Source organism: Enhydra lutris, unplaced genomic scaffold (assembly GCF_002288905.1).
Source record: "Enhydra lutris kenyoni isolate GAN:26980312 unplaced genomic scaffold, ASM228890v2 scaffoldscaffold22, whole genome shotgun sequence".
Lineage (NCBI taxonomy): Eukaryota > Metazoa > Chordata > Mammalia > Carnivora > Mustelidae > Enhydra > Enhydra lutris.
In genome coordinates, this window is record NW_019154106.1 from 362,980 (window position 1) to 385,675 (window position 22,696).

General features: G+C 63.8%; 4 protein-coding genes across 9 annotated transcripts in view; 3 read left to right on the plus strand and 1 right to left on the minus strand.

Annotated features, from left to right (window-relative positions):
* Nucleotides 1-2,713, plus strand: part of LOC111149802 (leucine rich repeat containing 56) — a 17,995-nt gene extending 15,282 nt beyond the window's left edge. Inside the window, 3 exon segments of the mRNA XM_022507080.1 lie at nt 219-361; nt 560-675; nt 1,845-2,713. Of these exon segments, the coding sequence (XP_022362788.1) occupies nt 219-361; nt 560-675; nt 1,845-2,209 (624 nt within the window). The 3' untranslated portion in view covers nt 2,210-2,713.
* A 59-nt stretch (nt 2,714-2,772) lies between these two features.
* Nucleotides 2,773-8,411, minus strand: LOC111149596 (lamin tail domain containing 2). Its single transcript, XM_022506735.1, is given in 15 exon segments — nt 2,773-2,904; nt 3,026-3,078; nt 3,160-3,380; nt 3,500-3,717; nt 3,805-3,924; nt 4,017-4,206; nt 4,402-4,528; nt 4,813-5,099; nt 5,432-5,520; nt 5,611-5,682; nt 5,951-6,329; nt 6,675-6,827; nt 6,906-7,113; nt 7,268-7,339; nt 7,342-8,411. Coding segments are annotated over 15 exon segments (2,367 nt in total). The 5' UTR covers nt 7,388-8,411.
* Nucleotides 8,412-8,992: 581 nt separating this feature from the next.
* LOC111149597 (Ras association domain family member 7) lies at nt 8,993-11,734 on the plus strand. Its single transcript, XM_022506737.1, is given in 7 exon segments — nt 8,993-9,049; nt 9,727-9,857; nt 10,045-10,757; nt 10,897-11,025; nt 11,102-11,135; nt 11,138-11,183; nt 11,264-11,734. Coding segments are annotated over 6 exon segments (1,329 nt in total). The 5' UTR covers nt 8,993-9,049; nt 9,727-9,733; the 3' UTR covers nt 11,547-11,734.
* A 6,912-nt stretch (nt 11,735-18,646) lies between these two features.
* The window catches only part of LOC111150047 (PHD and ring finger domains 1), a 28,170-nt gene continuing 24,120 nt past the window's right edge, over nt 18,647-22,696 (plus strand). For 2 of the 6 annotated variants that reach the window (XM_022507370.1, XM_022507373.1), the window contains exons 1-2: nt 19,471-21,884; nt 22,415-22,530. In XM_022507370.1, the coding sequence (XP_022363078.1) occupies nt 21,871-21,884; nt 22,415-22,530 (130 nt within the window). In that variant the 5' untranslated portion in view covers nt 19,471-21,870. Of the gene's footprint in view, nt 18,670-19,069; nt 19,087-19,470; nt 21,885-22,414; nt 22,531-22,696 lie in introns of those variants that run through there. The other 4 variants (XM_022507368.1, XM_022507369.1, XM_022507371.1 and 1 more) reach the window with 3 other exon arrangements.

Consider the following 22,696-nt stretch of genomic DNA (forward strand, 5'->3'; position numbering starts at 1 on the left):
CAGCCCCCTTGAAGGTGTGACCCAAGCCAGCCCTTCTGTCTTCAGGGGATTCCCCGCCCAGCCCCCTTGAAGGTGTGACCCAAGCCAGCCCTTCTGTCTTCAGGGGATCCCCGCCCAGCCCCCTTGAAGGTGTGACCCAAGCCAGCCCTTCTGTCTTCAGGGGATCCCCGCCCAGCCCCCTTGAAGGTGTGACCCAAGCCAGCCCCCCCTCTTGCCAGGCCTGGCTGGTTCCAGAGCAGCTGCGCCCACCCAGACTGCAGGACCCAGCTGCCGGTGTCCCCAGCCCAGGGCCCGATCCTATGGAGAGCAGTGAATCCCCGGCCTTGGCTGGGCTTCCGGCCTGCAGGGAGCTGCGCCCGCGGTGGGTAGCCCCCCACCACAGTCGAGACCCACCGTCACATGTCCTGTGCGGTGGGAGGTCGTGGCCGGGGACAGCCTGGGTACCAGGTGGGCGGGAGGAGTGGGCCACGGGAGCCTGAGGTTGGGGGATCAGCCCAGGGGCACACTCATCTGGGACGGGCTCTAATGGCAGGGCTGCAGCCCCCTTCCCCCACTCTAGCCCCCTCCCTGGTAGGTCCCTGGAGCCCCAGCGGGAAGGTGCCGTAGCCCCCCGTGGCCCACGGAAGGACAAGTCTAGGCCCAAGACTCCCTCCGGCACCCTGTGCCCGGTCCCAGGTATCGAGTGACCCCACACACTGCCCCACACCAGCATTCATCAGCTTGGGCCCCCTTCTCCAGCGGGACTCGGATAGTGGCTGTAACAGGGCAGTCCTCTCCTGAGGGGAGCACTGCTTACACTCAAGAGCTTCCAGCCCCAAGTCCTCCTCCCTGAGCCCACGGGGTCACGGGGGGGTGTGAGCGGGGAGTCTGGACCGGAAGAGGGCAGGGTGGCAATGAGTGGCCAGGACAGGCCCACTGGGCAGGGAGCCGGGCACAGGCCAATGCAGAGAGAGGCCACCAGATGAGCCAGGAGACTATAGTGGGGAGGGTGCTGCCCTTATCCTGCTCCCGGGGCCTGTGCTGGGCTCAGAACACTGACTCCAGACAGACCATGGCTGAATGGGACAAACACAGGAAGGACCGCAAGCCTGTGGAGGCTTCCCAAAAGAAGGGTCAGGATTGACTGCTAGAACTGAGTGGGCACGCCTGGGAAGAGGCCTTGTAAGCAGGGGCTTTGGCTGAATGGCCCTCCTTTGTGGTGGGGAGTCAAAAGGGCCAGGATGGAACAGGGACACGACAGACAAAGCCTCCGGCTTCCATGTGCTGGCAGGTGCCTGGGGGGAGGGGCCAGAGAGGGTGGGCCCTGAGACCAGCTAGTCAAGCACTGTCAGTTATGGGGGCTGGGGGGGCCCTTGAGGGAGAACAGGCAGGGCAGCCAGATGGAGGAGTGATGACAGACAGTGGGGACTCAGGGAAAAAATGTACCAGAGCCTCCCGCTCCAGGCCGGGTCCAAGTAGGCACAGGGCGACCATGGCTATACCGTCCAGTTTGCCCGGCATTGCAGAGGCAGAGGGAGGTACCAGGGGCTCACTCTATAGAGAGGCTTAGAACCTGGCCCGGGGACACACCCTTGGGGCTGGGATCCAGTGACCCAAAACCAGAACCCAGGTTTTGTGGCCTCTGCATCCCCAGCAACTATCAGCTGTCACAGGGCTGCAGAGACACAGCTTCCCAGGGAAGCAGAGGAAGTGGGAGAGAGGGATGCTGCCTTGCAGGGGGGCGGGGGGCGGCCTAGGGGGCAGAGCCACGTGGACACTGCCACCTTGCCTGTGGTGACCCCCACCACACCTAGTGATCCCTATGGGGTCCCTTGTCTGACAAGCTGTCTTTCCTTGTTCTCCAGAGCCTTCCAGGACCTTGGGCTATAACCTGATGCCCTCTCCCCCCAAGATGCCCATGCCTTCTGATTCTAGCAGCAGCTCCTGGGGCTCCACGGGCCTGCAGTCCCGGAGGCGGAGGCTCAGAGCCCTGTGTAGCTTAGGGCCTGGCCTGGGGCAAGGGCCTGGCCTAGGGCAAGGGCCTGGCCTAGGGCAGGGATTAGCTACAGTGACTGCAGCTCTGAGAGCCCTGGAGGTGACCTCAGGCCCAAGCCCTCCAGCCCAAGGATGTCCAGCCCCAAAGCCAGCAACGGATCCAGCAGCGAGACCCCCTGGCCTCCCGTGCTTGCCGCACCTGAACCCTATCACCCCAGCCCAATCCCACCCCTAGTGTAACACCCTCATCCACTGCCAAGCTGGCCTCCACCAAGGGCCAAGGAGCCCCAATGTGGTTGTGGGAGCCCCATGTGAACTCTGGCTTCATGGAACACAGAGCATCTTGGGGGGGGTATTGGGGGATGGGTAATGGGCTTGAGGTAGGAGAGACCCTTCTTGGTGGAGGGGAGTCGGGGGTTGGGATCTCCAGCTGCAGGCACAAGAAAGAGCCCAGGCTAAGAGAGCCCAGGTCCCCAGCACAGGCCCAGCTGCCGGCTCCTTCCAGCGAGGCCCACCAGCTCTCTGGCAGGCCCTCTCCAGATGCCAGGGTGCGGCCAGGCCTCCCATCCCCGGGGTGGGGGGGGTCATTTGCGCGGTTCCTGGGGCAGCCAGTTCCCTTCCCTTGGGGCAGGGTACCCCAAACCCAAGCAAACCCTTCTCGACTGTCACGTGTACATGAACGCTCTTTACTTCGTAGGCGATGTTGGTTCAATAAACGCTGCCGCCGGCTCGGCCCGCCTCCCCCGCCTCTCTCCCAGCGCCGCCCCTCGGCCCCGGCGCCCGCCCGGCACAGCCCGCCTACAGCCGCGCTCTCCTGGCGGCGGTGACCGGCGGGCAGGGGAGGAAGCGGAAGCCGTATCTGCTCTCAGCCGCGCTCTGCACCGACAACGCCACCATCGGGCAGTCCCGGTCCACGCCCTTGCAGCAAACCTGGGGGCGCGGAGCCTCAGAGGGGCGCGGGGCCAGGGCGGGCGCCTGCGCGGAGGAGGGGGCACGGTCGGGAACGGGAGGGGTCCAAGGGGCGCGGGCCGGGGCGCGCGCACGCACTCACCCGGACCCTGGGCTCCTTCCTAGCCTGGCAGTCCTCGAGGAGCAGCCCGGTCTCTGCGGGGAACAATGACCGCGTGGGGTCCGGCCGGCCTCCCCCCTCCTCGCCGGGCCGCCCGCCGCGCACCGCGCGCTCACCGGGGATGGCGGGCAGGAGCTCCGGCGCCGGCGTCTCGGCGGCCTCGGACGGCGCTGGCACCACCCGCGGGCGGAAGGTCTTGCTGGCGCTCAGCCGGGGGAAGAGGCCCCGCGTCCTGGTGGGGCGAGGGGCTCGTGAGATCCGAAGCCCGCCTGCGGGAAGGGGCGGGTGGGGGGTGCGGAGCCTGGAGAGGCCGCGACCTGGGGAGGCAGTTGGTGTCCTGACCAGGAACCAGCCTGCGGAGCGGCCCCCAGAGGGGATTGGACCTGAGGTGGGGTACGGCCCTTAGCAGGGAGTCTAGGGTGTTACAAGGGGGGGGGCCTGGGAGGAAGTGGAGACCAAGGGACCCGCGGAGCCCACCTGGGCCTCTGCCGTCTGGCTGGGGCCTCCTGCACCCTGCCTGCCCGCAGCTGCCAAGGACCGGGCCTCTGCGTGCGGGTGTCGGCCACCAGCCCGGCCTCTGAGAGCGGGAAGCGGTCTATGGACAAATCAGTGTTGTCAGCGAAGATCCTCGAGGCGGGGGACACGCAGTGGGCGGCCTGATGCTGGCTCAGGACCTGCGGGCGGGCCGGGAGAGGCACGGGGGTCACCCCTGTCCACCGGGGCTCACTCCCACCCCACCTCCAGCTGGGATGCACACTGACCTCGCCCTTGGGGTTCAGGAGGAGAGTCACACAGCCCCGGCTAGAGTGGAAGTGCACAGGCTCCTGGCCCAAGGATGAGGGCAGGTGCTTCTTGGTGCTGCGGGGCCCCTCGCCCCAAACCTGGTGGACATGGCCAGGGGTTGGGTGAGCAGCGGTACGGGCCTGAGCCGAGGCCACCGCGGGGTTGCGGGGGGCAGGGGGCGGGGACACACTGTGACATGGTGGCGCGGAGGCAGCAGCGTGCGGGGCGGGAAGCGGTACATGCACACAGGAAAGCCGCGCTCCAGCTGCTGCAGCATGAGGCCACCCAGGTCCTCGGTCTCCTCCAGCGACTGGTTGAGGACACGCACGAACCTCTCCCGGGCACTGACTGCCACAATCTTCAGGCAGGAACACCCTGGGCTGGGGGGAGGTGTGAGGAGGGTAGGTGCACTACGCAGAGAAGCTTGGCCACCCCTCTGGTGCATCCTGGTTGGAGACCCCCCTCCTGCCAGGACCCCGCCGGGTCACCCCTCAGGGGCACCCTCCAGGGGCGCCCTGAATGCGGGTGCTCAGGAGCTGCACAGGGCTCCCCGGTCAGGGTCAGGACTGTCCTACCTGGCTGGTCCTGCTGGGCCATCCTGAGATCCAGGGAAAGACCTGTTGGAAGGGGCCCCCCGTACGCCGCACGCACTGTGGACATCTCCTGCGAGGCCAAACTGGCGCACTGGGGAAAGGCAGAGCTCTGGAGCTCAGATCCAGAGCAGGAAGGCTGGGCCCGGGAGGCTGAGGGAAGCAGAGGGGTAACTCCCAAGTACGGGGCGGTGGGCTGGACAGCCAGAGTGCACAGGCAGCATCAGGTACCCTCCACGACCACCCTAACCCCCAGGGATGAGACTGGAGAGGCCTCAGCGACCTTGCTCCGGGCGGTCATGAATACCAAGCTGTTGGGGGACGCGCTGTTAGGGCTTTGGGCAGAGATCACAGCCTTGCAGGGGGTAGTAACTAGGGAAAGCTGCTGCGCCCCACCTCCAGACTGTGTCTGCACTTCCCCGCTGAGGCTCCTGGAGCTGGCCTCCGTTAGCTCGTCTCGGCTTGGCGTGCATGGGGGGTGTCCCGTCACCTGCACACGATAGCGCTCAGCCAGCTGGCCGCTGCTGGAGTCGGAGTCCGCGCCCCCGGAGCTGCTCGTGCCCATGAAGGGCAGCGAACTCCACTCGACACTCTTGAGACGCTGCTCTGTCCCCAGTCTGCGCAGCTCCGAGCCCCACTCGCTCAACAGTGGGGCCTCTGGGGGTGGCAGGGGCCGTGGGTGCCTGTGGGCCACAGTCTGCTGATCTGCGTGCTGCTGCTGCCTTTGACTTCTAGACTCCAGCCCCGCGCCCATCTAGCCCCCCCCCAGGGGGTGGGGCACCCTGGTACCTGGGGGTGGGGGAAGGGGAAAGGGCTCCTGGAAGGACCGTGAGGGCTGAGGAGCCCTTTCCCCTCACTGTGAACCCCGTCCTACAGATGGGAGAGCTGACCTTGGAAGGTAAAAGTGACTTGTCCACGGACACTAAGGGTAGAACTTGGACTCTGGTCCACATATGCCAAGGCTCTCCCCACCCCCCACCCCGCAGCCCTGGAGGAGTGCACAAGGAGCAGTTACTTCGGGTCTGAGCTGGACTCCATGTTGCTGAAGAGGTTGGGATACCGCTGGGCAATGCTGTTCCAGTCCACGTCCTCCAGCCGGAAACCCTGGTCAGGAAGCAACAGGCACGTGGCCCTCCACTCCCACAGGGCTGCCGGCTATGAGAGCACATGGGGGACCTTGCTCACCTGTCTTACCTCCCCAGTGGAGGGGCCCTGTTCACTCTCAGAGACGTCGCTGAAGTCCATCAGGGTTTCTGCAGTGACCACCTGCACAGGGGGAGCGGAGACCAGTGGGCAGGGGCTGGGGGAGAGAGGCGCTCTCCTTTGACCTCGCTAGGCACAGGTTCACAGTGAGTCAGGTGTGTGGAACCAGGGGGTTCCTCCCTGCCCCGTGGTCCTGAGGGGAGACAGGCTTCCCAGGCAGGCCAGCCCCACCAAAGGACCCAGAGGAGAGACAATGGCTACCCAGGGAACGTCCAAGGAGGGTTGGGAAGGGGAGCACAGGAGGCGAGCGGGTGGGCCGAGCGGGGCTTACCTCCACACTGCCGGTGGAGGAGCGTAGTATGCGCCCCACCCAGGAGGAGCGGGCCAGCTGCAGGAGGCAGGACTTCTGGAAGGCCTGCAGCTCAGCCTCTAGCTGCTGCATGGTGGTCGCGGCCTGCAGCAGACGCTCCTCCAGCTGGGACTTCTCCTGCTCCCAGAGGGTGCATAGGTGCGCAGGGTCTTCTCCAGCTGCTGACCCCCCAAGGCCAACCCCTACCTGGGCCCTGCCCCTCACCCCAGCTTGGGTCCCCTCCCCGACTCCCTGGTCCCTCCTGCCCCTCACCAGCTGGGCCTGTTCCTTCTGCTTTTTCAAGTCCACAGTCAGCTTTTGGACCTGATTTTGCAGGAACTTTTCCTGATTACGTGCACTCCTGGGGGAAGGGGCAATCGTAGCAGCCCCCGCCTCTAGGTCAGCAGCCAAGGAAGGGAGGGGGGCCCCTCTTCCTTGACACTGGGGGCCCAAAGGCACAGGGTTCCGGTGAGCCAGACCCAGTCTGGCTCTGAGAGGTCTGGGCTGCGGGTGAGGTCTAGATGCGGCAACTCTCAGTGTGTTCGGAGTCAGGGTAGAGGGTCAGGCTTCAAATGAGGCTTAGGCCCAGAGTAAGAAGTTGCAGTGTCAGTCAGGACGGGTGGTTGGGGATGGGGGTCAGACGAAAACCAGTTTGGGCCAGGACAGAGGCGGGGTTGGGCTGGGGGACTAGCACTTTGCTGGTCACCTCTCAGGTGGAAGCCCAGCCACCTCACGCAGGACGTGGCAGTGCCGGGCATCCTGGCGGTTCTGGACGGCCCACCGCAGAGCCTGGATCTCCAGCTCCCGTTGGCCCCACAGTAGCCGCAAGGTGCGAGTGTCCAGAGACTCAGGGGCCAACCTGCAATGGCAGTGATCAGGCCCTGCCCCCTAGCTGGCCAGGCCCAAGTGTCTGGCCACCCATCCCTCCCTTCCTTACTGTAGGTTGACGGAGAAGACCCCCTGTGTAGAGCTGGGCTTGGCGTCCTGTGCACATGTGGGACCCCCCGGCTCCGGAGGTGCACCCACAGGAGGCTCCAGGTAGGCGCTGACCAGCTCTTGGTCCACCTGGGATAAGGGAGCCTTTTTCTCGGCTTCTTCATCCCCTCGGCAAGACTCGGGCGCCATTCTCGGTGTTGCTGGGGGAGCTGCGAGGGATGGTATGGCTGTCATCCTTGTGCCGTATGTGTGGCTACCCCTGCGGGGCTCTCCTTACAAGGCCATGAGTGTGTGCGTACGTCTGACAGCCCTAGACAGCACCACTCCAAACAGGTCTGCGTGTGTGTGCGTGTGTGCACGTACCCCACAGGACACTAGACTGCTGGTCACACGTGTGCCCACATCTGTATATTTCTGACCGAGACAAGGCAGCAGGTCACCCCCAGGCAACATGTCACCTGAATGGACATTTCCTGTTGTCATCCCCCATCACCCCTGCCTTCTAGGACCTGAAGTCCTGTCCCTCAACCTAGAGCAAGAGTCCCCAGAGGGACTGGTCCTTTGCCTGTGATGCCCCCAGGCCCAGGGCCTGACCCCAAACACTCACCTGAGGCCTGAAATCCAAGCGGGCCTAGGGAAAGAAAGGCTCTAGAGTGTTGCCATGGATACCAGCACCCAGAAGGGGAGGGGCTGTTTGTTACCAGGAGCTTCCAGGGAAACCCCAGACCAGGGCCCTTAGTGAGCTTTGGGCCCACCTCCCAACCCAGCCTGAAGGAGAAACTAAAAGGCTGGGTTGTTGCCCAGGTGGCCTTCGCGGGCTCAGGGGACCATGGAGCAACGAGCAGGCCCTGCCATGCTCAAAGACTCACAGACAGTCACACACTCAGTCTGCCACCCCAGCCAACCTTGGGGAGGCTGCCACAGTCCCTCCTCACCATCACTGTGGCAGCAGGCAGGTACTGGGGGCACAGCTGCCCGGTGTATGGAGGCTTACCGGACTCTATCCATCAGTGAGCCCCCCAAGTGCTTCCCACAGCATCTTCCCACTCAGAGGCTGACGCCCACCTACCTAAACCCCAAGTCAGAAGCCTGTCCTTCTCCAGTCCATCTCCCACCTTGGGGAGCCCTGGGGACAGCCTCAGAACTATGACAACAGTTCCCTCTGCCCCAGAACACAAGTGAGGCACCAGATCCGACACACAGGCCAATGTCCTCCAGCCTTCACCTCATTCCTTAAGCTCCTCAACTCTGCTTTTCCCTGGGACTTCCTGAGCTGGGGAGGACCCCCCATGGCCCATTGTGAGGAGGCAGAGCAGGCTCCCAACGCCCGATCCACAGACAGCACGGAGGCTGTGAGGGACCCTGGCTGCTGGGCTGGCTGAGGTTCTCAGGCTCAGGGTGCCCACGTGTCCACAAGTCGCGGGGGCGCCGGGCCCCACTGGGGGCAGGGAGGGGTGCGGGCAAAGAGCTCAGGGTCTTTGTCTTGCTCTGTCCCCAGCAGCTTCAGAGCAGCCTTCTCCCCCATCAGGACCGCCGGGCTGGCGGGAGCCAGGGAGGGCCCGCGCCTGCCACCCCGCTCCCGCAGCGCCCCCGCCCTCGGGACGGAGCCGGGTCTGGGGGCGGGGGCGGCCTTGCGGGCCTTGCGGGCCGCGCCCGCCCCTCTACGGGCAGAGACCGCGGGGTCCCAGGCCGGTGCCCCCTCCCTCGGCAGGAGACGCATGGGACCGGGAGGCTTCCGAGGAAGCGGGCCCGGAAGCGGAGCCAGACACCTGTGCCGCGCGCCGCCAGCCGGCCGGGAGCGCTTCCGCGGCGCTCGCGGTCTTCAGGCGTGCGTGGACGAGGCCCGGCCCGCCCCTCCGCGCCGCCGAGCTCCGCCCACACCTGGGCGCCGCCGGGGGCGGGGCGGGCGGGGAGCCAATGGGAGGGGCGGGGCGCTGGCGGGGTGGCCAATGGGCGTTGGCTCAGGGCGGGCGGTGCGACCCTGGAAGCCAATAGGAGAGCGGGGGGCGGGGCCCTCGGGCTGCGGGCCAATGGAGTGGCGAGCCGGGGCTCGCCCGCGGCGCTGGAGGCGGCAGGTTGCGGCGGCGCCGGACTCGGGGAAGCAGCCAGTTCGAGTCTGGGTCCCGGAGGCCAGCGAGCGCCCAGGTGAGCCGCGCAGGGGCCGGGGTCCTCCTGCGTGCGGGGCGCGGCCTCGGGCGGCAACTCCGACGGAGGGACGCGGGCTGGGCCGCCGTGGGGGCCGCGCCGCACCTGCAGCGGCCCCGCGGCGGCGACTGCGGCCGGGGGTGGGGGGCGAGCGCAGCGGCGGAGGGAGCGGCCAGGGCGCTGTCCGCCCCGGCGAGGGCCGCCCCGGCGCGGTTCCGTGTCTCCGGAGGGCCGAGGTCGGAGTGGCGGGGAAGGGGCGTTCCCATGGCAGCGGGAAGCCGTGTTTTCGTGAGGGCGCCCTTGGGTGACCGAGCTCGGCGTCCCGTGGGAGGGGCAGTGCCCTTCGAGCCAGGTGCCTGGGGAGGCAGGAAGTGCTGGATCTGGTTAATGATTCGCCTGGTTCCGGGGAGTGGGGCGGGGCAAGAGGAGGCTGGGCAGTGGGGAAGCTTCAGAGTGCTCCCGGAGGGCACACTGGTTACCCCTTGGGGGGGCTGGTCGTGCCTCCACCCCCGCAGTGTATGACCTGCGTGTGGGGCTAGGCTATAGGAGGGCAGGACTGACATAAGGTGGGGGGCGCACAGTAGCCCTGAACAACTTCTGGGGGGTGAGGAGAGGAGAAGCCGGGCGGTGGTAGGGCCAGGCAGGGCCTGACTCTCTGGCCTTTGTCCTCCCTGCAGGACAGGGATGCTGTCTGGGCTAGCAGCGATGGAGCTGAAGGTGTGGGTGGACGGCATACAGCGCGTGGTCTGTGGGGTCTCAGAGCAAACCACCTGTCAGGAAGTAGTCTTCGCACTAGCCCAAGCAATAGGTGAGTCCTTTCGGGCACAGATAGCCCAACAGGTGCACCTGAGGTGGGGCCAGATCCTCCGTCCCCTTCCCCACCAAGGCTGGGGCTGGCTGCTGATCCCTCTTGCCCTCTCCTAATTTCTCAAGCCAAGTGGATGGAGGGTGGGGTGGTGGGGGCACATAGGCTGACCTGTGTCCTCCTACCCCAGGCCAGACGGGCCGCTTTGTGCTCGTGCAGCGTCTCAGGGAAAAGGAACGGCAGCTGCTGCCCCAAGAGTGTCCAGTGGGTGCCCAGGCCACCTGTGGGCAGTTTGCCAGTGATGTCCAGTTTGTCCTGAGGCGGACAGGGCCCAGCCTTGCTGGGAGGCCCTCCTCAGACAGCTGCCCACCTCCTGAGCGCTGCCCGGTCCGTGCCAGCCTCCCTTCGAAGCCACGGCCAGCCCTGGGCCATGAGCAGCGCAAAGCATGGACCTTCAGCCTCGGGTGCCCCGGACTGACCCCCAGCCCTGCACCACCTGACCCTGTGGCCCCGGTAGCACCAGTCCCAGGCTCCAGTGTAGACCTGCAGGGCCTGGAGCTCAGGGTGCGGAGGAACGCAGCGGAGCTGGGTCAGGAGGCCTTCTGGGAGCAGGAGCTGCGGCGGGAGCAGGCTCGGGAGCGAGAGGGGCAGGCACGCCTGCAGGCCCTGAGCGCAGCCACCGCGGAGCACGCTGCCCGGCTACAGGCCCTGGATGCCCAGGCCCGTGCCCTGGAGGCGGAGCTCCATCTGGCCTCAGAGGCCCCCGGGCCCCCCTCACCCACAGCATCTGCAGCAGAACGCCTGCGCCAGGACCTGGCTGCCCAGGAGCGGCAGAGCGCAGAAGTGCAGGGCAGCCTGGCCCTGGTGAGCAGGGCCCTGCAGGCAGCCGAGCACGCCCTACAGGTGAGCCCGCAGGCCCCCGAGCCCCTGCCAGTGGCCCCAGTGCGAGCGGATTTGGGGACTGGCCTCTGGGTCAGGCCAAGGAGAGCGCGAGGCCATGGAGCCCTGTGGCTGCGTCCCCTGAGGGCCCCATGTGCCCCAGGCCCAAGCCCAGGAACTTGAGGAGCTGAACCGAGAGCTGCGCCAGTGCAACCTGCAGGAGTTCATCCAGCAGACGGGGGCTGCACTGCCACCAGCCCCGCGGCCAGACAGAGGCCCCCTCAGCACACAGGTCAGAGTGGTTCCAGAGGGAGCCCAGGGGCGTGGGAGGCCTGGCCCAGCTCCAAGCTGACCTACTCTCCCCACAGGATCTTCTGCCTCCGGCCAGAGAAGAGCCCCTCACGAGAACCCCTCAGAATCCTGCTCTAGTGTCCAGCCTGAGCCCAGAGAGTACGTCTGTCTTCCCCACTTCGGGTGGGACAGGGCCTTCCTGTCCTCCTCAGTGCCCTCAGCCTGTCCCCTCCCCACAGTTGCCCCAATGAGGCAGAACTCCTGGAGGTAGCAGCTCTGGCCCCAAAATGGACGTCCACTGCCAGCCTGGCCCCGGGCTCCCGTGACACAACGAGCAAGGGCAGCCAAGGCCAGCCTGACCTGGATGACAGGAGAGCTGGTAGTTGCAGAGGAGTCGTTCCCCCATGCAGTGGGAAGCCCTGGTGCCCTGGGCCTGAGACAGAGCACCTCAGGGCCCCGGGCTTTCCGCCGTGTGGGGGTGGAGGGAGTCTGCCAAGACGCCTGGACAGGCAGGAGGCATGACCAGCTCAGAATGTGCTACACCCCGAAGATCACGGCTCCTTGTGGGGGATGGGAGACGTGTGGACACTGCTCAGCTGTGGGTGTGTGCTTGTGTGTGGGAGGTAGCCTTCTTTGAGCCTGCGTACACACATGGGCATGCCACCTTCCCTACCCCAACCCTAAAACCTCAATAAACTGCCCAGAATGGCTTCAGTGCGTCCTGAAGCTGTACCGGACAGGGTCTGTGGGCCCTAAAGCTTGAGACCAGCCAGGGTCACTGGGGAGTTCCCCAAGCTACTTGGGGCTGGCCACGACCAGGGCTCTTGAGAAAGGGGTCTCCCAGGGACCAGTGGTCAGTTGGGCCCCAAACTGGGGCTTGTAGGGCCTCACATTTCTAGCTGCTGTGCCCATCCCCACCCAGGGGCTCTCCTTCGCAGCCCAAGCCTGGACTGAGAGTTGCACAGTATAGGGCCTTAGAGCAGCTTCAGGCCTGGTCTGGGTGTCTGTGTGGGCCCTCTCCTGACTGGCTCCCCTCCTCTGACCTACTCCTCACCAGTAGCAGGAGCTGCCACCGCATGGAGATGGTTCCTGGACAAGAGGACTCAGGGACGTGCCAGACCTGCCTATCAGGTTTATTGAAGTTTATGGAGAGCCTGTGGGGGCAGGTCCCCAGACTCCTGCCAGAACCCAGGAGCTCTGCCCAGAGGAGCTCTGTTGGCCCCATAAGTGTGTGGCTGCCCAGCCTTCCAACAGGCCCCCTCTGCTTCCCAGGTCAGTGTGCAGGCTCCAAATTAGGGCAGTGATCACAGTGCTGGGCCTGGGATGGGCTGCAGGCCCCACCTGTGAGCACTGTGGCTGGCACTGGAGCCCTCTGTGATGGTCAGAACACAGGGGCTTGGTGCAGCCACACATACTGGGGAACAGGAGATGGAGACATCCTAGATGATGGGAGTCTCTGTGTTGAAGCTGGGGGTCAGCAACTTTTGGATGGACTCAGCCTTCTGGAGTGGCCCCCGAGCTCAGCCTGGTGTTCTCCTCTTCTTCTGGGGCTGACCATAGGAGACAAAAAGTCCTGAGTACAGGAGCGTGGAAGTCACCAAGAGCAGCTGTGGGGGAGGGGATTAAAGTGGACTGGATACTTCCTGCCCAAGGTGGAACAGGGCAGGGACTGATGACTGGACAGCAGCAGCAGGGGACTTCTGGCCCAGGCTCCTCACTCTAAAGCCCCCAGCCCTACATAGCTCCTACCTACACTCCCACCTGAGCCCACGGTCTATCGCACAGCCACCCACTGGAGACAGGGCTGAGTGCACAGTCACACGGCTATAGTCTGGAATGCAAATGCCGATCATGTTGTGTCCTGGGTGGGAGGGCTGGAGCTGTGGGCAGCGGGCAGTCACCACCAGGTCAAAGAAGCCTGCTCTCCCCACCCACAGCCCTCACCTGTACTCAGGAGGGCTAGATGTTCCTCTGAGCACCTGCCCTGAGCACCAGCACAGGGTCCTCTCCCAAGCTGAGCACACTGGCCAGCACAGGGCAAAGCCAGGTGCAGACTGGGAATGAGTCCACTCCCTCCCAGTGTCATGTGCTCTCCCACACCCCAAAGGGAAGCAGTCCTGGTACTGGCAGAGCTTGCACACCCCTGGTCACCTGTGTCTGTTTCCAAGGAACACCTGTTCCTTCTGAAGACATCGCCAGGGGCCTGTCCCCGGTCTGCTGCTGGCTGAGAAGCTGATGAGCCCTCTTCACCTGGGAAGGGTCCTCAGGTAGCCAGTGTGCTCTGGGGTGGGGAAGGGGGCAGAACCTTCCACCTCTGTGACTGTTCCAGGTGGACAAAATCCCATATCCCCCAAAAGTGGCCAGAAGTGCTTCAAATCAGTAAGCCAACGCTGGGGCTGTTGAGAAGTTTACTTTGGAGCTGTAAGATGCAGTTTGAAAACAATGGTGTGAGCTATGCTGAGCCAAGGAGACCCAACTCCCCACTCCCACCAGACACACACATCCAGGCCATGGCAGGGCAGGACCAAGCCAGGTCAGCCCAGTTCCCTGGCCAAGGTGAGACAGGACCCAGTCATCATCAATGTCTCTGTAGGGCCAGACTGTGCTGGGGGATGGCACTGGAGCCCCTCCTGCTCACCTCTAGTACAAAAGTACTCTTGTGGGCTGGCTGGAACACTGGGGCTCCCTGGGGTCACCCACAGCAAGTCACTGCCTTGTGGCAGGCAACTGGCACCATTGGTTCTCAACCCCAAGGGCCACCCACAACCCCCCTGTCGCCTGCAGAACCTGTCCTGACAAACCTGCTGGGTGTGACCCTCAGGGCACCACAGTGACCTTTACGACAGTGTCCCTCCAAAGGTGAGTCCAAGTCCATGTAAGGCCTCAACTCAGGCTGCCTGTCCCTCACGCTGCTCTGACAACTGCAGACCCAGTGCCAGCCATCAACGCCCGCCAATCTGGGGAGGAGACAGGGCCTGCGGCAGGCATCCTGGCCCTTGCATGCCTGGAGGCTGCTCAGGACATGCTCTCGACCAGCAGATCTTCACAGTGGGTTGAGAACCCCAGCAGAGGGGCGCCTGGGTGGCTCAGTGGGTTAAGCCTCTGCCTTCGGCTCAGGTCATGATCTCAGGGTCCTGGGATGGAGCCCCACATCGGGCTCTCTGCTCAGCAGGGAGCCTGCTTCCCTCTCTCTCTGCCTGCCTCTCTACTTGTGATCTCTCTGTCAAATAAATAAAATAAAATAAAATTTAAAAAAAAAAAAGAACCCCAGCAGAGAAAGCAGACCCAGCGGCAGACAGGCTGGGAGCTCGGCCGGGTGCCCCCACCTCCAGGAGGGCACACCGCTGGGCACAAGTGGGTCCTTGGCATTCTTGCTGAGTGGGAGAAATATGCAGAAAAGCCAAATCTGTCACCATCTTCCTTGAGTTCCCAGTGGTGGCCCTCAAGAGGCAGGTAGTAGGGGGTCCGGTCCTGGACCTGAGGGCCAAGGGTCTGACCAGAACACCTGTTTCAGCTTGGCGACATTCAGAAGACCATCGAGCAACTCTGCAGGTCCTGGCACCTGAGACACACAAGGAAAGTTCCCTCCAAAGGCGCATCTGGCCCAATCTGAGCCCCCTCGTGTGGAGGGCTGTGAAGCCCCACGGTGTTTCCCCTTCCTCCCCACCCCGCTGCTGAGCGCCGACAAAGGGGCGCCCGCTCCCCGCCTTGGTGTTCGTCCTCCCACCTGGTCTGGCCGTCCCCTGCCCGACACACCAGGGTCACAGAAGGGCCGGGGCGGTCGCGCTGCCCAGGGACAGATCAGCCGCTGTCACACGCACAGTGGGTCCGGAGCAGCGCAGTGTGCGGTGGGCAGTGGCTGCCCTGCGCCTGGAGAGACCACCGGGTGCACAGAAGGGCCGTCCCACCCCTGACCCCTCCTTGCTCTCCAACTTGTGCGTCCGAGCCCCACCGCACCAGCCCTGCCCGAGCCCCCGCCCGCCGGTCTGGGACCCCTCGCGCGTCACCTGCAACCGCGGCGCGGGGCCGTCGCCGGCTCTCAGCCCAAATTCGGCGGCGGCCGCGGGCCCCAGCGCCCCCGACCGGCCCCCGACCGCCCCCCGACCTCCCTGCACCCAGCGCCTGGCCCGCGTCCCGCCCCCAGCCCGTATGCAAATACGCGAGTCTCGCGGCCAATGGCCAGCCGGGCCGGGCCCGCCCTGCTGCGTCCCGGCCAGTCGGCGCGAGGTGGGGGCGGGCCGCCACGCCCACCGCCGCGCGGCCCCTCGCGGGCGCGGCCGGCGCGTTCCTTTCCGCACGTCGGCCTCGGGGCGGGGCCGCCACCTGCCGGGCGGGGCCTGCGGGCGCCGCGCTGCTGTCGCGCGGGGCGGCTCCCCCGCCGGCGGGGCGGGTGGTACCGCCCGAGGCGCTCTTCCCACCCTCGCGGTGGGCCCGCAGCTCCCGGGAACGCGCGGGGTTGGGGTGCACGTAGCCCGGCCGCGCCCTCCGGACGCACATGGGGCCCGCGCTGCCCGCGGAGCGCTGTGGCTGGCGGGCCGGGGCTCCACGGTACCCCGGTGGAATCCGTCACCTTGGAAGGCTCGGAATCTGAGTGCGGAGGGGACACGGCGCGGGGCGCAGGGCCGTCGGTGCTTTGCCCCGTCCTGTCTGGGCTTTGAAAAAGTATAAAGCGTGAGAACAGACTGTTTCAGACCTGGAGTTATTGACTCCTTGGTGATGCCTTAAGGTAGCAGCCAAGGGAGATTTGGCCCTGACCCCCTTCCCCTCACATTCTCCTCCCCGCCTCCACAGCCAAGGGGACCCCGGAGGCAGAACCAGGGGTCATGCGGACCCCCAATGGGGTAAAGACCCTTGCTCTCCTTTTGTTCCTGACACAGGAGTCCTCACAAGCCCTCTGCGCTCTTCCAAAGTGAGCCAGGGCTCCCCACTTTCCCTTACCTAACTCAGTCTCCCGCATCTGCCTCAACACTGGCCCTCCCTAGAGGACCCCACTCACCTGGTTCCAGCCAGCTTCAAAGGAGTCCTCGGCTCTTCACGGCCCAGGGGTTCAGCCTCAGCCACCCCTGTCCCTCGTGGTTCACCTGTGGCCATACACCACCTGTTCCTGGTTCTCCCTTCCTCCAGTGACCTCCCGGCATCCTACCTGTGTGGGGCGTGGAGCCCCCCAGGTGCCACAGCCCCAGCACAGATCCTGCTGCACCCTTCCCATCACCACACTCATTTCATTTCTTCCTTAAAACCATTGCCTGAGTGGCTAAGTGCAGAGGGCTGGGACATCGGAGCCTGAAGCTTGGGGATAGAAACCCAAGGCCAGGATGTTGTGAGTGTGGCTGCCTATGGGTGGGGAAAGAGCACAGAGGAGCCAGGAGCGGGCTCAGTTCTACTGGTGCTCATCAGGGCAGGGGTCAGCGAAGCCCAGATACCTTGGTCTGGAAGGAACACTAGGAATATGCAGGACCCCTGAGAAGGCCCACACCTTCAGGACAGGGTAGAGGTTTGGAGGAAAGAAGTCTGGAGTTGGGGGACAGAAGCCAGAAGTCAGGGTGACTCTGAGTTCCTGTCTTAGTGTTACTAGTATGACCTCCAGCTGTGTCCCCCAGTCCTGCAGGTTCCAAATGCATCCCTTATCACCCTCTGTAGTGGGTTGAATAGTGTCCCCTCAAAAAGATGTCTATATCCAAATGTCTAGACCCTGGGAACATTAGGTTACTTGGGGAAAGGGTCTCTGCAGCCATAATTAAGGGTCTTGAGATAAAATCATTCTGGTTTCACTGGGTGGGCCCTAAGTCCAACGACAAGTGTACTTATAAGAGACAGATGAGAGGAGGGCCATGTAAAGACAGAGGCAAACTTTGGGGTGATGTGGCCACAAGCCAAGGAAACCTGGAGCACCACAAACTGGAAGGGGCAGGAAAGGGTTTCCTACAGATGTCCCCGGAGCAGAGCTCCCTTGGATTTCAGATCTGTAACTTCTGGGACTGTGAGAAAATCGTCTGTTGTTTTAAGCTACCCAGTCTGTGGTCACTGGTTAAGGGAGGCCTGGGACGCTAACAAGCCTGCCTTCCCAAGTCAGGGAACACAGCCGCACCTGGCTCCCCCCACTCTGGCCCTGTTTGCGTGCAGGCCTGATGGCAGGGGAAAGAGCTGGTGGGGGCTGGATAGAACCAAGGTAGCTTCCAGTCCTGTTGCGCCCTCCTGTACTGGAGAGCAGTGTGCATCTCGTGTCTGTTCCTGCCTGGGCTGGGGTGGGCGGGAGAACAGGGTGCACAAAGCACCACCCCAAACCCAGCAGGGAGTATAGAGTGCAGGTCTATGAGGGGCATGGGGCAGGGTACACATGTTGTGTCCTTGCTTGGATCTAGCATGTGAGAGGTGGCAGGTGGGTGGCTAGTCAGTGTGGCCTGGAGGTGACAGTTGGACAGTGGGTATGTACAGAAGGTGCCCACATGTCCTTCCTTGCCTGACTTCCAGGTTGCCTTCCTGTTTACTTCGCAAATCCCCTTTCTTCAGAATCTACCAGGAGTTTCTTGCACGCAGCCCAGCCCAGGCCATGGTGGTTCCCGATCTGGGGTGCCCCTGTGTCTGCCCTCACTGCTCTAGTCTTTCCCCCACCTTGCTGCCCCGCCCCCGGGAGACGGCAAGCCAGCACGTGTCATCCAGCTCCAGATCCACCAGAGCCCCTAGCGCCTCGGGCCACTTCCCGCACTGGGCCGGGCCATCCCGGCTTGGCCTCCTTTCCGACGTCCGGCAGCGGCTTCTCAGGGCTCTCGCCACCCCCGTCACTGCCAGATCCATCCTCACCGCCTAACACTGGCCAGTCCTCCCAGGCTCCTGAGCCCCGGACCCGACCCTGCTTTATCTTTCATCCCAGCACGGGTCAGCTAGCCACACACCACGCGGTGCGCTGACCGACAGCGCTGGTGGTTTCCGGCGTCTGAAGCAGACGGGGCGCGGGGCTGGGGTCTCCTCCCGCTGTGCCCGGCACCTGGAGGAGCCCGCCCACACAGGACTCCGTCAGTGTTTGGTCCAGGAGCGACTGCAGGGCGCGAAGCTGCTAGTCGCCGGAGCGCCACGGGGCAGCGGTGGCCAGAGCAACGCGGGCTGCGGGCGTGACCAACGCCTGGAGGGCCGGGCCGCCGCGTGGGGGCGGGGCAGCAGGGTGGGAGCGTGTTCACGGGCGTGGGGCGGGGCCAAGCCTGGGGGCGGGGTCTCAGGTGTGCCGGACGGCCGCAGCCATTCGCCCTGGGCGGAGGGCGGGGGCTAGGACTGTACCAAGTCCCGGAGGGGGAGGGCTGACACGGAACAGCCTACCGGCGGAGGCCTAGACCCTACAAGCTCCTCCAGACACTGGTCTTCCTGGGCGGCGAGCCAGCATTAAGCAGTGTCTGCGAAGCCTCGAGGCCTTCGGCCGCGGCGAGTGGCGGCTTCCGCCCCTCCAGGCTCTTCTTCCCCCCCTTGTTCCAATGGTCCCCTCCAATGGGCGGGGCGAGGCGGGAGGCCCGGAAGCCGGCTCCGTGCACTTCCGGGTCGGGGAGCGCGCGGAGACGGCGGCGGCTGTGGCGGCGGTGGCGGCGGCCTAGTCGAGGCCGGCGCTCGGGCGGCGCGGCGAGCGCCCGGGAGCGGCGGAGGGACGCAAGGGTCTCGGGTACGGGCGGGGCCCGCGGCGGCCTGGGGGTCCCGGCCGCGCCCGGGCGCGAGGGCCGTCCCCGAGCGCCGCGCGCTTTGTCTGCGGCCTGCCTCGCAGGGCGAGGCCTGCGCTGCGCTGGCCCCGGGAGGGCGGGCGGGGAGGGCCGGCGCCCAGGCCGGGAGCCCCTTCGGCCCGCACGCGGGTTTCTGGGGTCGCCGCCTTCTGTCCACAGTCGCGGGGGGCGCACCCGCCTCGTCCCGTGGGAACCCCCCCAGCCGTGCCCGGTGTGAGCGAGGCGTGACCCTGTGCCGACTCGTTTCCAGCTCCTGGTGGCCCCTGCAGCCGGCGGCTTCGTCTGCGTCTGGGCAGCCCGAGCGGCCGGCGGGATGGTTTCCTGTTAGCTCGCGTCGTCCTCCCAGCGAGCCGCGGGAGTAGGTATTGTCCTTCCTGCTCCGCGCGTGAGGGGTGCGCGACTTGCCCCGGGCGCGCAGCTGCCGAGCGCACAGCCTCCGGCCCCTGCTCCGCGCTGTTTTTTAGCAGCGCCGGGTTACGCCTTGTCGGTCGCGGAGGTTACGTGCTGTCGTCGTTTCTCCGAGCAAGTGGTAGTCGGCCTGGGAGCCTCTTTCTAGCCAGGGCTCGTGTGGCTGGACCCTGAGGCTCAAGCGAGGCCTCCCAGGACCTCCGGAGGGTTTGTTCACGGGAGAGTATCGAGTCAGAGTAACAGCGGCTGGCCCCTTCTGGTGCGGTTTCTGCACCAGGCCAGTGGCAGGGCTCCACCAGGGCGAGCTCAGCTTTGGGCTTCTCTGCAGGCCCCCCCTCCCCCCGAATGGACGCTTGGTGTCCGGGTCAGCCCTGCACACACCTCCTTGGCCCTGCTTTTTCACTTCCATTGCAGTTTCAGTTTTCAGGTCTCCTGTCCTTCGTGGCAGACGTGGAGTCAAGAACGACAGCCCTGGCGGGGTGTGAGTTGTTGGACCTGGCATGCTTGCTCAGGGCCTGGCACGGGGGCCGGTTACCACCAGAAGTTCTTTGGGTTCCTTCGTAATGGTCGGAATCGTAGGTGCTTGGGGTCCTTGCATTTGAAAAGAGAAAAAGTGTTTCCTCTCAGCTCCCTAAATCTAGAGCAGAGAGGAGAGCCCCAGAGTACCGCCAGCATTGCCTGTGGCCTGGAGCATGCCGGCCGGCTGGGGTAGGGATGGTGAGCATGGACAGGCGCCTCTGAGCCGGGGCTGCTGGTGGGGCCCCCATGGACACACAGCTCTGACCACCGTGTTCCCGACAGGGAAAGGGCTGCTAGGGTCTCTGGTGGCCGCCTCCTCGGTATTTGCACAGGTGCTTACTCTGGGAAGTACTTTCAGCAGCTGCCTGGGTTTTTCCCAGCAGTTAACTGTCACGTGATGATGTTAGAACAGACGGCCTCAGTAGCTGACACTCTCCTGCTGCCCTCACAGCTGTGGTGGAGGAGCACAGGACCCATGGGCCTTAACCCCGTAGGTGCAGGGACGGTGGAGTTCAACCCCATTCCTGAGTGGGTATTTCTGGCAAGCCCCTGTATCCCAAACCCAGTCGTGGCCTTGCTGACCTCTTCCGACAGCCCTCTGAGGCAGGCCCTGCCACTGCCCGTTACCGGTGGACCTGGGTCTTGGTGCACCAGGGGAGAAGCCAGGGGCTGTTTGTTCAGACTTTTGACCTTGTGCTTGTGTAACACATCATCAGGGAAAGAATTTGCACCCCAGAACCTGCCCTCGGCTGTGCTCTGTCATCTCTTAGGTGGCCTCAGGGGTTACGTTTTCTGGTGTGGGAAGCGTTCCCTGGTTCTGTGTGTTGGTACAGCGAACACGTGAACAGCACAGGGTTGGGGCGGCAGTCCCAGTGCAGTGGATAACCCATGCGTAACTTTCGAGTCCCTCTGAACACTGTTGCTGACGGCGTCCTGTTGAATGGAAGCCTTACCCATGACATAAGCAGTTGTTGAACACGTGTTTCTTTTAATACAGTGAGCTGAAGGGAAAAATACTACCAAGAAAGTCATAAGGAAGGAAAACACGTTTATAGTACTGTATTTACCCAAAACCTTTGCACGTGCAAGTGGACCTGTGCAGTTCAAACCCATGTTTTTTGGGGGCCAACTTGCAAAAAGGTATTTCCCTCCCTGCAGGACAGGAAGTTTGCTGCACTCTTTAGGAGCAGGGTAGGCATTGGAGTAGGTGTCCCGGGATGACCTTGTGGAGTCCAGTTGTGGGAATGGTGATGACACAGGCCAGAATGTTCCAGGCCCTCTTCCCTGACCCCACAGGAGAGGTGTCATCCTCCTAGAAGGGCTGTGGCCCTGTCGTATCTTGAGGTCTGTATGCCTCCAGCAGGAGTCATGGCCGGGAGTTGCGGGACAGCTGGGTCCCTGCGCGTTGCTGAGTCACCAAACAGTGAGGGTGCAGACCCTTAGTTGAGTGGGGCCGTGGCTCGTGTTCTCAACCTTAGAACACTAAGTAGAGGAAAGGTGGTGGCTTTAGGGGGTGAATAATTGTATAGAACCAGCTCTGAGTGGACCGTTTCCAGGTAGGAATAGCAGGAGGCAGTTCGTAATTTCATCAAATTAACATGCCCTCACTAATTTAGAATTGGGGGCTTTGAAGGGAAGTTAGGCTCTCCAGAGTCTGAATCTGGCCTTAGCCCCACCAGGGGATTATTCCCCGGGAGCATCTGTCCAGAGGTGGTGGTGATAAGCCCCTCTCTGATTGCCACGTGAAGCTCTTGGTGCTGGCACGTGGCCCATGGGGGAGGAAGCCTGCGTGTGGGATCCACGAAGAAGCCTTATCTGGTCGGGCCTCCTTCCCAGTTCTTGCTTTGCCCCTCTGCCTTCTGGTCTTTTGTGTGACCGCTTTTCTCTGACCATGGAGAGTGGACTTGGCCTGAAGCACACCATACCCCAGGGAGGGTTTTCTTCGTCCTGGCTTTGTAAGTAACTGAGGGACTCCTTGTGGGAAGTGTTTCCTCTGAGAGTCACCTGGGAAATGAAGTGAGTAGCATTGTTGAGAAAGGAGCCCTTATTTGGGGTCAAAAGTTGGAGGTCTGGCAGTGGAGGTAGATGTGTTTTGCTACACGTGTGAGGTCATCTATCTCGGTCTTCTGTGTTGTCCTTGCAGTCACAGGACACAGGAGGCAGGACAGGTGTCCCCCCACCCCCGCCCCGGACATCAGGAGCCCAAGAGCAAAGTGGCCATGGTGTCTGAGAGGTGAGCCTGACCTCTGTGTCCCGTGGGGGGGTGCGGTCAGAGCAGCTCAGCTGACATGCAGCCCCTGGTGGTGATCTGGTGTGCGGAGGTCAGGCTGGCCAATGCTGGCCAAGAGTGACAGGGGAGGAGAGTGCAGGGAGAGGGTCCTGTTAGCCCTCTACACCCTTCTGACACCTACCCCGCTAGGTTGAGATCCCTGCTCTGCCTCAGCTTATGATAAGCCATCGCGTTCGTGCCTGGCGTCAGGATTCCTTGGGACTGGTGAGGTGCTGTAGGTGCCAGACTGAAGCTTAATTAGCTCGTCGTAAATTAAGATCTGACTTTGTTGCTCTGTAGATGAGAATCAGTGTCTTCTCTCCTACCAGTGCACAGCTTTGCAGTTCAAGTTGCTTTCTCTCGTGGCTCGGCCTCCCTGTCCTGCGGACGAACGTGTCACGGGTCACGCTGTGTGCCGAGTGACTGTCGGGCTTTCAGGAGGGGGCGTTGCACCCTGGGACAGTTGGGAACTTTCCGACTCTGATTCATTTCAGAGCCGAACGCCAATGTCCAGGGATGGATGACGACAGTCTGGACGAGCTTGTGGACCGAAGCCCAGGGCCGGACGGACACCCACGACGCAGCCCCGCCGCCCTGGCCAGCAATGCTGGTGAGCCAGTCTCCTGCCCCTTCTTCCCCACCCCAGGCGGGGAGCAGGTGTCTGCCGATCGTACCTCTCAGAAGCAGCAGGGCCGCCTTGCGTGCGGAGTCCCTTTGAAGGGTTATCTGCGTGGGTTGGTTTTCAACTTTTACTCCTTTTTTTTTTTTTTTTTAAG